At 29.7% G+C, this 20,162-nt stretch overlaps 1 protein-coding gene across 1 annotated transcript; it reads left to right on the top strand.

Annotated features, from left to right (window-relative positions):
• Positions 1-8,553: 8,553 nt before the first annotated feature.
• LOC130813294 (protein SOSEKI 5-like) lies at positions 8,554-16,938 on the top strand. Its single transcript, XM_057679100.1, has 3 exons — positions 8,554-9,094; positions 9,205-10,128; positions 15,024-16,938. Exons 1-3 carry the CDS (start codon positions 8,814-8,816, stop codon positions 15,139-15,141), a joined length of 1,323 nt encoding a protein of 440 aa, XP_057535083.1. The 5' UTR covers positions 8,554-8,813; the 3' UTR covers positions 15,142-16,938.
• Positions 16,939-20,162: the final 3,224 nt, after the last annotated feature.

Genomic DNA, 20,162 nt, shown 5'->3' with positions numbered 1-20,162 from the left:
CAGGGTTTTGAGAGAGAAGGAAGGCGGCAACCCATACTCTTAAACGAGGATGCGGCCAAAGAGTCCATGGGGTTGAGAAAGATCATCAGAAAAAAGAGATTCTTGCAACGAAAAGAACCAATTGAAGCAGATTCCGCAAGCTCACAACTAACCACACAAGCTTAGCCCTTAATCATAAAATTAAAAATAAAAAAATATAAATAAAATATAAATAACTAGGCAAAAACGAGTAAAAGAATGATCTGTAAAAGGCAAAGAACAAGAACAAGAACACATATAGGTAATTAAGAGAATATCAATAGTCTAAGATATAAATAAGACGCCTCCAACCACCCTTATCCCTAGTCGGGTCTTTACTGAGGTGTAACTCATGCAATTCGGTTTTTATTGTTCCTCCTAAGTTCTCCTAGGTCTTTTTCGACTTCTCTTTTCCTCCACAATGATGCTTTCGATCATTCTCACGAGGCATCAAAAGTCTTTCTCTACACATGTCCAAACCATGTCAATCTAGCTACTTTCATGCATCTTTACAAAAATAGGGGTAACTCTTAGTTTCTCTCTAAACTCTTGGTTCCTGATTCTATACACGTTCATCTTATGTTCAAAAGTCTTTTTTACGGGCCAACATTCTTTCTCATACTATAAAGCAAGTCTGATTGCAACTCGCTAAAATTTACCTATTAACCTACTAAGAAACTTTTTATCACATAGCACCCCGGTTGCTGATCGCCACTTGAGCCAACACGCTTGTATACGATGAGTAGCATCTCCATTCAATTTCCCCATTACTTAGAATAATCAAATATGGTCCTACATGTAATAATTTTCTTTACCAATGGTCAACTTTGTCTCCCCTATCGACTCTGTCCCACAAAGTCGTATCGCAAATGTTCTCTCATCGTACGACTCATGCCACCCCTTTACCCTCTATGATTGCCCTCCACTCTTCCAATTTATTATTAACTTCTTTCTTAGTTTCTACTAACAATACAATATCGTCAGCAAATAACATGCACCACAGTTAATTTTCCAGATAGATTTAGAAATCTCTTTCTTAATGACCATAAAAATGAAAGGGATTAGTGTCGATCTCTGATGTAGGCCTACTTTAACTGGGCTAAACTATGTTATCCCCACTGGTGTTTAAATGTTAATCGATATTCTATCGTACATATCTCGTATTGCCTCGTCGTACCTTTGTGAAATACATTTAACCTTGAGGCTATCCCAAATGGACACCATATGCAAATTCTTCTTCCACTCCCTATATTTTTCCATCAGTGGTTCAACTCCCAACTGTCTTTGTTCTTTGAACGTCAAAAGTTCATCTATCCTCCTCCCTTTTGCCCCTAGTCTCATTAAGCAGTTGAGAGAAATACTAACGCTTTCTCATTTTGATGTATTTTATTGTCTCTAAGTCTTGTCACTACAACATATTTTGCTTTTAATGAGATATATTTAGCGACATTTAATTCAAATGTCGCTACTTCAAATTTCTAATAGTATATATAGAGGATTTAGTAACATTTAAATGTCCCCTTCTTTGGTATCAAGCTTCTAATAAAAGTCTTTATAGGCACATGTTTTTGACTCTGCTACCGCTTTTTTTGCCATCCGCTTTGTTTCTTTATAGCTCTCTCTCATGTGTATCATATTCTCCTACTCGAGTGCCATAAGTTCCTTAAATTTCTTTTTTTGTCCTTCATCTTTTTTTGAACCTCCTCGTTCCACCACTAGTATTCTTTGTACACCTTTGGTTTTCCCGACGACACCCCTAAGGTCTCTTTTTTCACTTCCTAATGGTTTTGTCCATAGTCATCCACATTTGATTTGCATCCCCAGATTGACTTGGGTAATCCAACGAATTTATCTTGCTTGATAGGGTTGTGACCACATCTCCTGTAAGTGTACCCACATGATACTACCCTTTAAATCTATCTTTTTCTCGATAATTTTCGTCCTCATTGGAAACAACATCACTAATAATGGGTCGACATCTTTGTGTGCAGCACCACCCTACAATTCAAGCATGAGGTGTGATCCCCTTTACGTACTAAATAATTTTTGACTAAGATTGTATGCCCACTACTCTTATATGTGATCAAATACCATCTTTCTTTTTAAAGATCGAATTTACTATAACCAATTCTTTTACTAACACAAACTGAAGCAAATTCTATTTCAATAAAAGATGTCCAAATATGAAAATATCTTGCCCTTTATTGATAAAGCCTATATGACAAATAACATTATGCATCTCAAGTGTTATTGACTCAGTAGCATTATCAAGCTAGTCTTCTTGCCTTTTGGAAATATCCTTAATAAGTTACTATGTGCAGGTGCGGATTCAGATAAAATGTAAATAATATCGATAAAACATGTACATAGTAAGGTTTAAATTTGAGTAAATGTTATTCATAGCACATTATAAAAACTCCTATCAACTTAACCATCACATATATTAGCGTCTCTAAATATATGAATCTATACATAACCAACATAAATGTTATTAGTGACGTCATTGAAAGGCATTGGATTAGCGCCTAACTATAAGGTACCCTTATTTTTAGATCAAGAATAAATCATGTTATCTTCCATTAATGTTGCTTTGAAGCAAAAGCTAGAGTCCTAGCTAGAGTTAGGAAAAGAGTATGTGATAGCAATTTTACTAAAACGTTAGCCCAAAGCAACGTTAATATTGGGGTACAAAACAATTAAAGTAGACATTTGAAGTAGATATTATTTATATATATATTCATGGTTTTTACATTTTTTTAGAAGCCATGCATCACTGAGTTATGTAGACTCAGATGGAAATAGAATCATTTATACAATTCAAGTTCTCCATTATATTAAATGTGTTAAAATTAATATCGAACTAAGAATATATCCGTCCAATTATACGATTGTAATAAGTTTTTTTGCTTTTTTAAAAAATATATAAAAAAATTAAATTTAAAACATATATAATGTGTTCTCATAAAAATAGTTATGATTTGAGTCTAAGGAGGAATGAAAGACGGATTAGCATACCATAATCCAAAGAGGTTATTTTATCATGTTTGTAAATATTCAATGACCAATATTCCTCGTTTTAAAAAGTTTTATACATCAAAGTAGTTAATATTGTTTTACTGATGATAGAGATAGTGATGATAATAGTTAATATCAGTCATATAAATAAATAAATAAATAAATATATATATATATATATATATATATATATATATATATATATATATATATATATAGAGAGAGAGAGAGAGAGAGAGAGAGAGGGTGATAGTGTGATGGATATTATAAATTATAAAGGTAATTTTGTAAAATAAAAACATTTTCCTTTTTTACTTAAAAATTTCACAAGTGTGTTTGTTTTTTTATTTTCACATCAATTTTATTTAAGAAAAAATTATCTAGAATAATCCAACATATTCACGATTTTTCTATAATAATCCACCTCTTGTTTAACCTTGAATAATCCTAATTTAAAAGGATATTTTCTAGAATAAACATGGTAGCCGGATCAGTTGCTATAGCAAGTTTTTTTTAAAGAAAAGATAAATTAAAATAAAATATCGAAAAAAATATTTTAAAAATGTTTAAAAAATTTAATAATTTTTTTATTATTCAAAATCTTTTATGTAAATTTTAAATTTTTTTTCTTATTTTATATTAATTTTCAATTTACTATATTTATGAATTACCTATTATAACAGGTGATCGGGTTATTCAAGTTTACTCTCGACAATTATCCCCTAAAGTTGGATCATTCATGGTTAATCAATAGGTATGGAATTATTATAGAAAAGTCATGAAAAAAATTAGATTATTCTAGATAATGTTTTTTTATTTAATTACAATTTAAAATATGTTGCTCATACTTTTCTCCATTTTTTTTACAATTTTTAAGAGTGTCTGTTGATGCAATTTTTTTCTTAGCTTTTAAATGCCTATGTACATTGATACATTGTATTTTACTAAATTACCCTTAATATGTAGTTAGCAATAACAACATTAACATATAATCAAAATCTCTATAATTAAAGTAAACACATATGACTACCTAAATACATGTATAACTTCAAATAACATGGAATCATTGTCATTTAGTATTTTTACAAACATAGTAAAATATAATTTAATGCAAATTAAATTAATGGAAATTTCACGAGCATCTAATTTTCGTGAAATGTTGGTGGTAGCATTTTTTAAAGATTTTTTCACATGGTAACATCCAGTTTATGCCTTATTTAATTTCAGTAGTATTTTCCGCTAAATTCTTGTCAATTTCCATTTGATTCATTATTTTGACGTTTCTACCCTTTATTAAGTGTTGGTTGTTGTCTTTATAATTTACCGTAAACCATTTTTATGCTCTCAAACATTTCTACCTTTTTAATTTGCCCTAAACCATTTTTATAATGAAGATATGAGTATTATATTATTATTATTATTTTTATTATTATTATTATTATTATTATTATTATTATTATATATTATTATTTAAATAAAAAAGTATTAGTAAAATTAGTTTTGGAGAGAAACAGATAAACTAAAAATTATCATATGACAGTTGGTTTTCCTTTAGATATATTATACTCCATGATTATATATTGATGACTATATGATTATATGATTATTTAAATATTTTAAAAAGATGAGTATATTTTAAAAGTTACTTTTGAAGGAAATAAATGAGCTATAGAATGTCAATTATATTATATAATTATATGATGATTATTCAAATATTAAAAAATATATATTAAAAATGTTACTTTGGAGGGAAACAAATGAACCAAAAAAATGTCATGTGTGATAGATAGTTGTTTAGATAAATATATTGTTATATAATTATATGATTAAGACTGTTAGATGGAAAGAAATGAATCAAAGAATGTCATATGACAATTAGTTGGTTCTTATTTCTTAAGATATATTATATTATTATTATTATTATTATTATTATTATTATTATTATTATTATTATTATTATATGATCGGGACAAATACTTGAATGTCTATGTCTAAATTAAAAATATTTTTAAAAATTTTGATATTTTTAAATTTAAAAATAAAAGAAAATTACGAATATGAAATATTAGCATGATGTGCTTCTATTGGAAACATAGCATAATGATGCATATTTAATAGAAGTAAAATATATTACTTTTTATTTTGCAAATTTTCTTTAGTTATTTATTTGAGCATTTCAAATAAATAAAGAGAAATTTTATGTTGATGCTAAAAGAAAATTGAATTTATCCAATATTTCTATGTTCCTAGGAATCCATTACCCAAAAGGTTCAATTGATGAAAAGTATATACTTTTAAATGGTTCAATTTGAAGACTTTTAAGTATGTAAATTAAACAAACCTCATTATAAAAGTAAAAAAACCTTTTAAAAGTCAATTGTATCATTCTCCTAATTTCCACTTTGGAAGCAACACACCTTTTTATTTTATTAAACTTCGACATTACAAGAACCTTTTGAATAAGTTTTTTATTTAATGAAGGTCAAGTCACTTATTTCAATTTTATTATTAAATTTAATCCATTTACTGTTATATGATTTTAGATAGGAAAACATGAAGAGATTACAAGTATCAAACCGAAATTATATATCTTAACTCCTACTATAATAATCTAGAAATTGAAATTACAATTGAAATAAAGGACATAAATAGATCTAACAAAAAATCAAAGATGCTTCAAGGCAATACTATCTATAGAAACTTGATACTAAACCGAGGTACAATCTAGTTTTCCTAAAAGCATTATTCCGCCCACTTGGTGTTTAAAGCTTAAAAACTTGGAATACACTTTTGAGAAACAACGGTTTTTAAGCAATTATAAGCACTATATAATTGATCAGTTTGAAGACTAAGAGATTATATAGAACAACTTAAGAATTAATGTGAGGAAAGTTTGCAAGATTCCTTCACTTTTAAAAACTTGTAGAGAATAAAAATTAGGACACAAAGAGAAAAAGTAACAGCAGATTTCTACACTTGAAAACCTCTGATTTGATCTCCTTATATAGAAGTTGAGTTAACACTCCACTTATCCCATGATCCCACAACTTTCATTTCTAATTAGTGGGTGAAATTATGTATAATTAGGGGTTAATAAAACCCTAACCGCCTTTTAATAGGAGAAGCCCATGAAAATGCCGCGGAAAACAAGCCCAGGAAGCAGTAGGCCTAAAAACTCGCTAGACTCAAATTACTTTACGAGCCGCGAATTACAACTCCAACAAACCAAAAACTTACTGACGAGGATTCGCGAGCCATGAAGACTGCCCTATGTCACAAAGTCGCGAGCCGAACTGTCCCTTGCATGCCGCGAGTTACTAGCTGTCCGGTTTTCCACTTGGCTTTTTCCTTTTATTTTTGGACATGGGTTTTTACCTTTTGTCCTTACTATTTTCATAGCACTTTTGACCCATTATTTTCATAGTACTTGCTATGGGCTTTACCTTATTATTTCTTAGTATATATAAACTTTTATACCTTTATACTCTAAAGCATGTGTTCGTAATCTTTTCATAAGCTCATAAAAGTCTATATGTCCATCTTGACTTTTTGGAGTGGCTAATTTCGAACTTACATAGATAGGTTCTTCTATACATAGCTTTCGTGTCCTTGTGATCCAACACATCTATCTGTAGCTGATCTTCAACTCTAGAATTGGAGAAATTTTTATTGACGCTATCTTATTTACATCAGAAGTTCCTAAGTAATTCTTTTCGGTCTTATACTTGAGTTACTTACCAACATCAAACAACAAATTTAACCTCATTGACTCGTAAGACCCGAAGTTTACCAAGCATTAGATTGGGTTCTCTTATTTGTGTTAATTGAATTTAATCTTTGGATTAATTTCTCCGTTCCACACTATCCATTACATTTGAATAGCAACACTAATCATGTCCAATTTCGTTTCTTTAATTCCGACTCATGCATAAGAAATAATATAGTTATATGAGATTATTTTATTCTTCTTAAAACCTAATTTTTTTAAAATATAATTTTCATAATGAAAAATTCAAAGTAATAAAATTCACATTGAAACAAGTCAGTAAGATCTCACTTTACTGATTATAAATTATAGATATACATAAACTAAAAACAATCAATAAATAATGTTCAAATTTTTTAAAAAAGTATAGAGTAATAAAATTTACATTAAAATAAATTAATAAGATATCACTTAACTAATTATAAATTACAAATAAATATAAATTAAAAATAATGGAGGAATAATGTAAAATCTTAAATAGCATAAATATACTTGAAATATAAGTGGGTATAACTTAAAATTAAGGGAAATTTCACGTGATAACCATGAAGTTTTGTGTTTTCCACGTGGTAACCAAAACATTTAAAAAAATCCATGCGGTAACCCTGAGGTTTACCAAATTGTTCCACCGTGATCTTTTTGCACATAAAATCGTTAGCAAACGTTAATTTCAAAGCTTTAAGGCTGTTGTACGTCAATTTATGCGATTTACTATTTCAAATGTTAGAAGCTTCAACCTTTTCCCGTCTATCATTTTTCATCCAAATTATATTTCTTTCCCCTAAATTCAAAGATGGTAACACTAGGTTTATATTTTGAGGAAAAAGGTTCAAACTGATGTCATTTGAAATAATGAGTCGCATAAATAAGCGTACAACAACCTTAAAGCTTCGAAATTAACGTTCTCTAACATTTTATGTTCAAAAAAGTCACGGTTGGAACAATACGACAAACTTAAAAATTATCACATAGATTTTTTAATAGTTTTGATTTCCACGCCAAAAATTCAAAACCTTAAAATTAAAATTACCACGTAAAATTTCCATAAAATTAAATACTTGCCCATAAAATGAGATCATCAGATTTGGAATAACTAAGGCTTGAAAGGATGGTGGAGTACTTCTATGTCCTTTTCAGATCATACTGTTTACAGTATTTTTTCAGTCAAACAAGAGTAATTTAAAAAATAAAACTTCCTTGAGCTATTGATTCCGTTATTAAATCAATTTTGAATTTAACGTTTTGGGTTGAATTAAAATTGAATTTTATATTTATGTTAGTTTTATATAATTATTAATTTATTTTTAATAGTGGGTCAAATTGAATTTAGTAATAAAATCAGATAAATATCAAATTTGTTTAACATTAGAAATATTGCACTATTTATTTATATCTTTAATTTGTAATTAGTTTTTAATCTATAAGTTAAAATATAGTTGTTTCAATATAAAGATTATTAACATTAAATTTTTATTATATATAACTAAAGATATTAAAAATTAAATTAGCAATATATTAAATTGTGTAAAAGGTCAAACATTAAAAATAATTTGAAATAAAAAATTAGTACTATTAAATCAGTTAGTCTTTTGAAATATCGTCTTTTTAAAAAATATTTTCTCATATCATACCCAACAAAATTTAATTCAATTAAAAGCTGATAATAGACTCACGAAATTAAAACTTTAAAAGTGCTCTTTTAAAAAAACCCTTTGTGATGAGAAGTTGTGTAATTAGTAAAACACTGACCAAACACACAGGCCAAATTTGTACTGAAAGCTATACTAATTCTGCTTTTGTTTTCTACCTCTTGTCATTATTCCTTCCCAGTTCCCACTCCTCCTTCCTCTTAATATTTTTTTTTTGGAGACCTTCCTTCAAATTTTTGAATCCTCCTTCCCTGTTTTATACTTTTCATACCTATTATCTCCCTCCATTTTTACTCTTCACATCCTTCCAAAAAACACACTAGAAAAACCCCAAAACAAACTTCTCTGGCTCTGCTCTTTCATTAATGGCGGTAGCCATGACCAGAGCAAGAAGCGACCATCTTCATCTTCAAAAATTCAAACATAAAGAAGATAACAATAACATGATTCCTACAAATCAAACCCAGACAAAAGTTTCTGTCCCAGTTGTTTATTATCTTTCTAGAAATGGTCAACTTGAACATCCCCATTTCATTGAAGTTCCTCTTTCTTCTTCTCAGGGCCTTTTTCTTAGTGACGTTTTCAATCGTCTCAATCTCCTTCGTGGTAAATCCATGGCTTCTCATTATTCCTGGTCCTCTAAACGGTAATTTCACTCACTACGGACCTTCATCCCCAAATTAATTTCATTTTTAGGTTTTGTTATTTTATTTGGGGAGTAATTTTTATTTACGATAATTTAAATTGATTTTACAGGAGTTACAAAAATGGGTATGTATGGCAAGATTTAGAGCAGAATGATTTTATTCATCCAGTTCATGGTGGAGAATACGTTCTCAAAGGCTCTGAAATCATCACCGATAATGTTTCGCCACCAACAGTTTCGAAATCCTCCGAAACGTCGTCGTCTTCTTCAACCGGGCAGAATGTTCTTGTACCCGGAGATTCTGAATTTCCAGCGAAGAGAAATCGCCGGAGAAATCAATCGTGGAGCTCAATCGATATGAACGAATACAAAGTCTACAAAACAGAGTCAAATCTCGAACTCGCCGAAAAAGCGGCAGCAAACGCGTCAACTCAGACGGATGAAAAACGACGTCGTAGAAAAGCAGTAATGATCAAGGAAGAACCCGAAATAGAAGAGGATAAAATCGAGAAAGTGCACCATAATCAAGTACAACAGAGTACAGAATTAAGTAGAGGAGAGATTTCACCTCCACCGTCTGATTCAAGTCCAGAGACATTAGAGACGTTGATGAAAGCTGATGGAAGATTAATACTAACGACTACTTCATCATCATCAAGTTTATCACAAACCGTTAATCAAAGTGATGATAATCAGACGGTAGGGAGTTGTCCAAGTGGAAGAATGAAAGCTTCATCAGTTTTAATGTCGTTAATCAGCTGTGGTTCAATCTCATTTAGAGATTGTGGAGCTGCAACAGTGAAGGATCATGGGTTTTCGTTGATATCCCATTATAAGACGAGATTGCCACGTGGAGAGAATCAGACGGTGGAAGGGAGTAATGGTGTTATGATGGAGATTGAGAATAATGTTAGTAGTAGTTTTGCTAAAATGGCGTTGGAAGATAAGGAGTATTTTAGTGGGAGTTTGATTGAGACAAAAAAAGAAGAGTTTCCTACTAATCTTCAACGTTCTTCCTCTTACAATGCTGACAGGTAAACATTGAATACATTTTTCTAGCTTTATTATAAATAAATTGAGCATTTTATACTCCCTCCTATTCAGCTGAACTGTCCCATTTGACTTTTCACACTTGTCGAGGCAACATTTTAATTCTTAATATCTCAAATTATGCTTAATTAAAAATTATAAAAAGTTGATATTAATAATCCTTGTATTGAGACAAATCAAACAAGATCCCATATGACTATGTTTTAACTTATAGATTAAGAGTAAAATACAAATTAAGAGTGATAAGTGAATAGTGCCAAAAAAAAAATGGGACAATTCAGCTGAATAGGAGGTAGTATTTGTTATGTTATATCATATTGAATTTGTTATATTTGATCTTTTACGTAATTCAATGCAATTTATATATTAAATTATACATAATTAAAATTATAAAAAATTAATATTGTGAAAATATATAATTAGATGATTGAGACAAAATTATATTTGCCTTTTTTTTACTTTTTAATGCATAAAATATAAATTTAAACGATGAATAGTTCTAATAATCGTAGTATAACAAATATTTCAGAATGGAGAGAGTATAAATTACAAGTAGATGAAATACTTACTCCGTTCTTTGATGGATTTCGTTAGATTCGTTTTAATGTATACTTTTTTATTTGTATTTTTATTAATAATTTTTTATTATGTGAAAGTATTTAATATTTATAGTGTTTTTTGGTACTAGCTTTAATTGATTTGAACAAGAAATATATGAAATTTGTAGATGTATTTTAGTGTAAGGCTACGGGTATTTCTGAGTTTGAATGTTACTTGTTGTGCTAGTTATGAAGGTACGATTCTTTTTACTATAGTTATGGGCTTATGGGTCTTAGGGCCATACGTACACTACCTTTTATTTTGGGGAAGAGTTCTGCTTTTGTTGCAGCTTCAGTTTCGGTAAAATCATTATTCCCAGTTCAGTGTAAAATCTGATGATTTTTGTGTGTGATTTTTTGTTGCCATATGATTGCAGTTAAGGGTGATACAGTAAATTACTCGCCTACATTGGGTAAAAAGGATCAAAATAAAATTTTAATTTTGGTAATGGTAAGGTATTTTGGTTTTTACTATTTAATGGATTAGAACTTACGCGTAAATTAATTAATTAAAATTTATTTTTGTGAGAGATCGTTTTACTATTTAATGGGTTATCCAATCCAGTTATGTAAACGTCTCCTACAAGAATATGTAATTATCAACTAAACAACACTATGGTAGGTTAGGAATATTAGCGAAAACTTGAAAGTTACTAGGACTAATGTTTACTTAGCTTCTCTCTCCGACAAAAAAAGTCGAATATAGTAGGAAAAAAGTACATAATTATTTTTTTAAGGGGAGAGATTTGGAGAGTGGAAAAATTCCTTGTTTGGATAGCAAAATGAAAGGGAAGAGATTTGGAGAGAGGAAAAATTACTTGTTTGGATTGCAACATGGGAGGGAAGAGATCTGGAGGAGAGAAAATCAGAAGAATTTGATAAATATTTTTATTAAGGTTCTAATCTCTCTAAAGTTGAAAAGATTTGAAGGAAAAACTCTCATCTTCATTCCTTTTTCTTTTAATCTCCTCTATACAAACAAGAGCTATTTTGATCTTTCATTTCTCTTCGGTTCCTTTCCCTTCCCTTCATTCCCTAACTCTTCCTTTTTTTTTTCTCTTCAAAATTAACATAGTATAAATGTTTATAAAATAAATAAATTATTGCATGTGTAGTTTCTGGTATTCAAATATGGTTAATGTTCACTTAATATGTTGGACTAGTTGAGAAATAGGTCTTATTTTAGTGTGAGAGCAAAGTACTAATAGCTCAAAATATTACAAGTTTAATTTTCTTATAGGAGTACTTTTCTTCCTTTCTCCTATCTTATTATACAACATATCTTAGGATTAGTTACTTAACCTTACTTTTGAATTAGTCTATATTCTAGATATCTCCTTACTTTTTTTTCTTTTGAATTTATCACCTTTGTTTAATTGATGTCATTCATATAATTGTTTTTTATTTAATAGCATCCACATAATTTAAATATTTCCACAATTTCTTACATTTATGTTGATACTTAATGTAATTTTTTATATGGAGTAAATCCGTACAATTTGAAAAGAAGAATCTCACACTTATTGACTTTTTTTTATGACTTGATAAGATTTTTTATTTTAGTCCGTTTTACTGATTTTAAATTTTTTTTTTTACCTTTTTAGCAATCATTTAACTGTTTTTCTTTTAATTTGATCCATAAATATATTCTCTTTATTTTAACTCTGATCTTTTTATCATTCACTTGAATTATATTATATACTCCTTATATCCAATTTTGCCTTGATGACAATGGTAGAAAAATAAAGAATAGTATACAAAGTAAATGTGAATTAAAAAGATTATGAATGATATTAAAAAATGGATTTAAAACAAATTCAATGTGATAAATTAAAAATATAAGACAAATTTGATGGAACAGAGATCGTGGAAATGCAATTAGAGTCTTTGAGAGAAGGGAGTAGGTGTTAGTTTTGAGGAAGTCTTAATAAATAACGGTGATTTGTGAAGTTAACAAATTATTTTTATGTGGTTGGATTTGATAGTGTAAGAATTTTGTGATATTAATTTACCTTTTTGATTTTGTTTATTTTATTATTATTATTTTTGTCTTTTTATGATAATTTACAAATTATGAATATTGATAAGGAATTATTGTTTAGTTGAAGTTATGAATTGGTAAGGGTGGTGAATCTTTAAATCAGAAATCGGTACAGATTTAGTGCAAGAATCCAGCTGAACAACCCCACTTCACCCATTCACTCCTGAAAGGACTAATGTTGACTTCATTCATATTTATTTCATAGGCATTAATATTGTAGTCTTGTGCATGGCATCATCTTTTAATAATTTCTGATAATTCTGATCCCTTCTTTTTAATTTATTTACAATTTTATGTTTGTCCAAGCTGTCATTGGAATGGTTTATGAGTCAATATTATTTCCTCATTGTCTCATATTATTCTCATGTGTGTTTCCGTGTTCGATGCCTCGTCTTCCTCCCTTTTACAGTTGAATGTTGTTTTGTTGTAGACAGCCTTCTTGTTAAGGCCAAGAATATATTGAATTATACATGGATTTGAGGAAAGCTTTACTTAGTAATTATCAATAAATAAAAGATTAAATTGTGTGGCTGAAATTAAAAAAAAATGTATGAATGTAATTATAAAAAATTGATTAATTTTCATAAATAGTACTCTCTCCGTTCTTTTTTTGATCTTCCACATTACTATAACTGGTAGTTTCAAAAAGTTCTTCCACTTTAGAATACTTTCTATTTTTAGAAAGTTTTTATCTCACTTTTACCCCTTAAAACCCCCCTTTTCTTTTAGTGTACCCATTTTCTTTTATTTATAATTATTTTCTCTCTCATACTTTCAATACAATCATTACTTCACACTACTATTTAATTAAAATAATACCCACTACAACCTCATACTTCCAATACAATCATTACTTCACACTACTATTTAATTAAATAATACCCACTACAACCCAAAGATTCTATCTTCCTTAAGATGTGTGAAAAACCCAAAGTGGAAGATCAAAAAAGAACGGAGGGAGTAATAATGTATAATGAAAAGGATAATCCATAATGAAAAATAATCACTACAAAAAATCAGCAATTTTCCGTCTGTCCAAAATAGTTGGAATTTAGTCGGTATCGGGCTATACCAACTAAATTCCGACTGTCTCCATCCAGTCGGCACAGAATGGTCGGAAAATGTAGTTAGTCGGTATATTAGTCGGAATTCCGATTAAAAAGAGGGTAGTAGGAATTTGGTCGGAATTATGACCAATGTAGCTGGTTGGCATTTTGTTGGAAATTTTCGACTAATCTCCTACAAAAATTCAGTCACAAAATTTCCACAAGTCATTGGTCGGAGACTAGTCGGAATATTAAAAAAATCAAAACTCTCTTGATTTTCGGAAAATTGGATATTAAAATATTTATTAAACTTTCCGATTTTTTTTTCTATAAATAAATAGTATAGGAATTTAGTCGGAAAAGTCAAACCTCAAAATTGACTTTATCTTATCAAAAAAGGCGGCTGTAGATTCCGACTAAATTGCTACAACATATTAGTTGAAAAATGATTGGAATCTACGGTCGTCTTTTTTTGATAAGATAAAGTCAATTTTGAGGTTTGACTTTTCCGGCTAAATTCCTGCTATTTATTAGTCGGAAAATGATTGGAATCTACTATCCTCTTTTTAGTCAGAATTTCGACTATTATACCGATTAACTACATTTTCCGATCATTCTGAGCCGACTGGATGGAGACAGTCAGAATTTAGTCGGTATAGTCCTATACCAACTAAATTCCGACTGTTTTGAGCTGTCGGAAAATTACTATGTTTTTTTGTAGTGAATGCTAAATAAGAAGAATAAAGGTCAAACATTTTCTAAACATAGCCTGCTTCTTTTTTTTTTTGAATTTGAATGTTGTACACATTTTTTCTAAAATCATAATAGAATTTCTTGTATGACACGGTTTCACCAGGAGATATGTCTAATATTTAGGTTAAATAACCCAATAATAAAAAACTTTAGTTTATGAGTTATTTGTTTTAAGGTCATCTCATTATAAGACAATTTCATATAAAAAGAGTTAAAAATGGTAATGATGATAAATTGTTTGAAAACTCTTGAGTTTTGATGTAAAAAGATCTGAATTGGATTTATGTTGTACTGAAAATGGTATAAAGAAGGAAGTTGGTACCTTCCCTTGCACTGTTCTACAAGAAAAAGATTTTTTAGAGATTAGTCTATCAAAGAAAGGCAGAGTTGGTATAGATTCTGTATATCACATTTTGATTTTTGAAATTGGTAATTAACAGGAGCTTGCATCTGATGAAGTTGGAGGAGAATGAAGTGGAAGGAGTTAAAGCAAAATGCATGCCTAGGAAGCCAAGGACGACTCATGCAATCACTTGTAAGAAACAGTTTGATGCATAATCATAAATTAGTGGCCACTCAAAATTAAATCTTATAATATCATTTCTAGCTACGACTCTATTTATGTTATTATTGCTAAATTGTTTCCAACAACTGCAACAAAAAAAAAAAAAGATCAATTTAACTTTTTTAAAATTTCATCTATAATATTTGTCATTTTAACTACTACTACTATTTTTATATAACTAAAGTTGTCTCGTCTTGACTATTACTTTGGATAATGTAATAGTTGTTTGTTCTATTTCGTTTCCTCCATTTACAAATGACATGAATATTCAGAAGTTTGATATGAGATAAATTTTTAGGGTAAAAGTGATGAGAATATGTCTAAAATAGAAATGAGCAAACTTTAATTGTTGAGAGCATTGGCGAATGTAGCTTTCATTAATGTCAAACTTGACACCAATTAATAAGTTATACTAATGAAGTTGGTTAAAACATTGATGTATGACAATATTGTCGCAGGTTAAGTCAACTTGTCAATGATTTTTAAAAATAATACTCAAAACACATTGATATTATTTATTTTTATTTTGAATCTACTCGAGAATAGAGGTGTTCATTTGGGTTCTCGGGTCGGTTTCAGACGGGTGTCATTCGATTCGGTTGTATTTCGGATCGGTTATATTTCGGATGCGTGTTGCGACGGGTTATACTCGGGTTGGGTCAATTAGTCATGGTACGGTTGAAGATCGGTTATTTGAACTATCGGGTTAGTATCAGGTCGGTGTCGGTTAAAGTTCGTGTTGAGTTTCAATCGGTCTCAGGTTGTCATCGGTTAATAATTGGTTCGGTTTTACCAAGTACAGATCGGGTTTCGGGTATTTTTCAAGTACAATTTGGCTACGAATTGCGAATTACTAATTACTATTGATCGAATATGTGTCAGATTAAGTTGTTAGTCATTTTTTAATTGATGATAAGGTTCCTTTACTTAAAGTAAAATAGTGAAAATGCAAATCAATTAGTGATCATTATTACATTGTTACTTTTACTTGTTTGACCGGAAATTAAAATTATAAAGTTCTATCAATTTTCATCTAATTCGATTAAAAGTAGTTAAATAAACATTGACCATTGATTATTAACTCTAATTATATGAAATCATGTATTTATAAAATTTATTTTATTAAAATATTTGTGACTTTATTAGAATAACTAATAGATGATTGAATGAGTCAATCATACTTCTATGTAAAAAATTGGTTCGGATTTATAGCAGTTCGATCTAAACTTCGTTCGGGTTAAGTCGGTTTTAGCCGGATCGAGTTCGGTTTTGAGCATGATTCGGGTCGGATATAACTCGGGTCGGTCATTATTAGGTTCGGGTAATCTCGGTTAACGGCTATGTGTCGGTTAGAAAAATAGGTTACAGCTCGGGTTCAGTTTTCCCATTTTCGCTTGTCAACCGGTTCGTATATAGCTTCGAGTCGGATAATGTCGGTTCGATAAACCTAAAAAGGAACACATTTTCATGTCGGTTTACTTTCGATTTCGGATCGGATTTTTGGGTCGGATCACTTTTAAACAGCTCTGAAAACGAGTACATTGCTAAGCCATATGAATTTTGGGAACTTGGAAAAGCAAAAAATAAAAAGCTCCTGTTTCTCAAGTAAATTGACTTAAAATGAGTCTCTTGATTTTGGAGCTCTAAAAATGAGCTCATTACTTGTCTTTCTTCCCAAAAAGAGTAGCTTTGGGGTTCATTTTAAATTTAATTAACTTTTCCCCTTCTTTTAGGGATATTGGTTATGGGTGTTGAAAATCTTTAAGCAAAAGCATGATTTGGGAATTTGGAAAATTTAGAAATTAACTAATAATAATAAAGTTGTGATTACTAGATTGATTAAATTATATGTCATTACATTGACTTGTGAGCTTCGAGAAATTTGATGTACCAACTAATTTTTGTTGCCAGAAGAACCGGAGAAAAATAGGGAAGAAATGGTAGTGACTAGTGTACATGCATCAACTAATAGAGTACTTAAGCTATGACAAGTTCTTAGATTAGGTCTAAAACACTCTACTTAATTAATCATGATTATGTTCTTCCTGATATATCAATTTTTATAATAGTCAATATATATTCCTATATATAAATTGGACTAATTAGTCAAGCTATATTCATTTTTAGTTTTTTGGTACTTAACATTTTACATTGATACACTCACAATTGACCTTTTAAATATTAAAATACTCATTTAAACTGTCTCTTACCACAAAACAGTCTTATAAAAGAATTTCTCGTTACTCAAATATGGTAAGTTTTCTAATTAAGAGTGGGTGTTTGCATTGGCAGATAAGGTTTTCCTCCATCACAACATTTTTTATGAGATGCACCCTATATATGGGTTAAAGAACCCAATTAAAAAATTATTAGTATATAGATTTTTTGTTTGAACTCGTCTCATTGAGAGATAAACTCTCACAAAAGTACCTCTTTCCTCTTTATAATAATTTTTAAATCTTAAAATGTCTTTTAATAAATGTTTCAAAAGCGCATTAATATCAAAGGGAATAAAATGGAATTCATTGAATGATAAAAAAGTAATTTGACATGTTTGCTTAAAAAAAAGAAGGAAATAATAGATTGTCCTTACAAGAAATGAAATGACTTTTTCTAAGAGGATCAAAATAGTGGTGTTGGGAGGTCCTAAAGAATTATGTCATATAGGAAGTGGCACTTGTGTCCGACTGTCTATGTACCAAGATCCGCTCCAGATCCGACCCATGACCATCCCTAACCAAGAAGAATTCGATTGATTATGGGTTAGAGTGTGAAAAGTCGCATTGATGTCGGTTGGGCTTAGTCCATGAAAATACGTTTGTCAATTGTGATGGATGAGAATCCAATATTTATTGTCCATTATTGTGAATTGTTATTTGAACCAGAATTATGAGGTCCATTAAAGTTTGGCCCAATTGTTGTTAAGCTGGGTTGGATACGGGCAAGGTGGTAACTATTTCAATTCCATTGTTGTCCATTTTGTTGTCGGCCTCCATGGCCACTGCGCCTGCCACCACGACTTTGGTGTTGTTGTCGGCCATCATTGTTGCGACCACCATGCCGGCCACCCTCATTTTGTGATTTATTTTGGTTGTTTGGATTTTGGGAATTTTTTCTATTTTGATGGGAATTATTAGATGTGTTTTCTGCATTACTAAAAGAAATAATTTAAGTAATGAGGGCGGTGTTTTCGTTTACTTTGTTTCCGCAGTTAACATGATTGTTCTTTGGGAGAATAATATGATTGATGATATTCTGTACTTGGGCGTGAATTTTGAAGAGAGTTGCCTAAGAATGATATCGACTAGAATCTTGATCAAGAGTAATGAAAACAAAAAACTTTTTTTATTGGATCCTAATAATTTATTGATAAAAATCACACAGTTAACAATTAGATCTCAAAGTGCTCAACTAGAGAATTGACTAATTATATGGGCTCGAGGGAGTCTAATATAGTCTAATACAAGTCTTGCTCAAAAAGATCATCTCTCTTGAGAATGATAATTTTGGTTGAAAAATCTTTTGGCTACTTTGATGGTCATGCTTGTCCAACTTTAATCATCTCATTTACTTCATAAAATTCATTCCAATGTATTACCATTGGGAGGAGTGGTATTAGCGGTAATGAAAATTTGTAAAATAAAAAAACTTTTTTTGTGATCAAAGTTTCATTATCATGGGAATGACATGGAACTTTTAATGAAATTTTAAACTATATATCATTCTCATTATCACCATTTAGTACCATTAACTAAACGGGTCGTATGTCAATTTCAAAGCTTTAAATTTGGTCTTTTAAATCTTAGAATTGATCTTCCAAACCTTTCAATTAATCTTTTAAATCTTGAAAATTAAAAACAAATTAGGCCAACTCAATTAGAATAATTATGAGACGGTATGACCATGAGACATGCTTCATACTTGGGTTAAATAGCCCAATAATAAAATTTTTTAGTTTATTATCTTCATGTTTCACAAAAACTTGGGTGAGACGCGTCTTATTGAGCTGGCTCAATTGTATATATTTTTTTACCAATTTCACAAATTAAATTGTTAATTTCAAGAGTTAAAAGACAAATTTAAAGACTTACAAGACCAATTTCAGGGATTTGAAATTGACATTTTAAGTCATGAAATTTGACAGTTTTAAGACTTTAAAGATCAATTTCAATACTTAAAAAACTAATTTTAAGACTTTAAAGATCAATTACATGACATTAAATTCTCATTTCAACTTTAAATTATGATGACTTAAACATTAAAGTAGATATTAAAAGTTTTAAAATTGACCTTTTAAGTTTTAAAATTGGATTTTTAAGTCTTGAAAATGTTCTTTTAAGTCTTAAAATTAGTATCTCAGAATACTTTTAAAAAATAATTGGTCATGGGCCCGTTGCACAGCTAAGGCCGTCTAACAAGAGAGTAACTGTTCATATTTTGAGGTTGTTTCGCTGTGAGACGGTCTCATACAAGACGGGCTATATGAAAAATAGTTAGATGGGCCAAGTAAAATGTTAGAAAAGTAGAAGTAGTGGCCCAGACTTTTACATCTCAATTTATATATGACTCATAAGTCATAACTCATAAGTCATAACTATCAGTCATCCATCAGTCATCATTACTGTATCAACGTCGGCTGTCATAAGTAGAAATGTAGAATGAGTTCATTGGTTGTTAATTGCAACTTTTATTGGCCGATATCATGTTAAATATGCATTATCATTATCATGTAATTCCTATGTCTTTATAATTTGCGGTATTTTTCATTTTGAATTGTCCTATTTAATTTGTATTATTTTTAATTTTAAACTGTTACTCATCATTTTCTTTTAATTTTATTCATATATTTGAACTCTTTTTTATTTTTATCCACAAAATTTATTTTTTTTCTTCATTTACTACCATTATTCACCTTTTTCTTAAAAACAATAATTTTATCTTTAATTCAAATTATATGGGAGAGAAGGAGTACCCTTCCTTTGAAATTATGATAATAAAGATAATTAGTATAAGG

The sequence above is a fragment of the Amaranthus tricolor genome, chromosome 5, assembly GCF_026212465.1.
Source record: "Amaranthus tricolor cultivar Red isolate AtriRed21 chromosome 5, ASM2621246v1, whole genome shotgun sequence".
Classification (NCBI taxonomy): Eukaryota; Viridiplantae; Streptophyta; class Magnoliopsida; order Caryophyllales; family Amaranthaceae; genus Amaranthus; species Amaranthus tricolor.
Note: the sequence above shows the minus strand (reverse complement) of the source record. Positions and strands in the feature narration are given on the sequence as shown.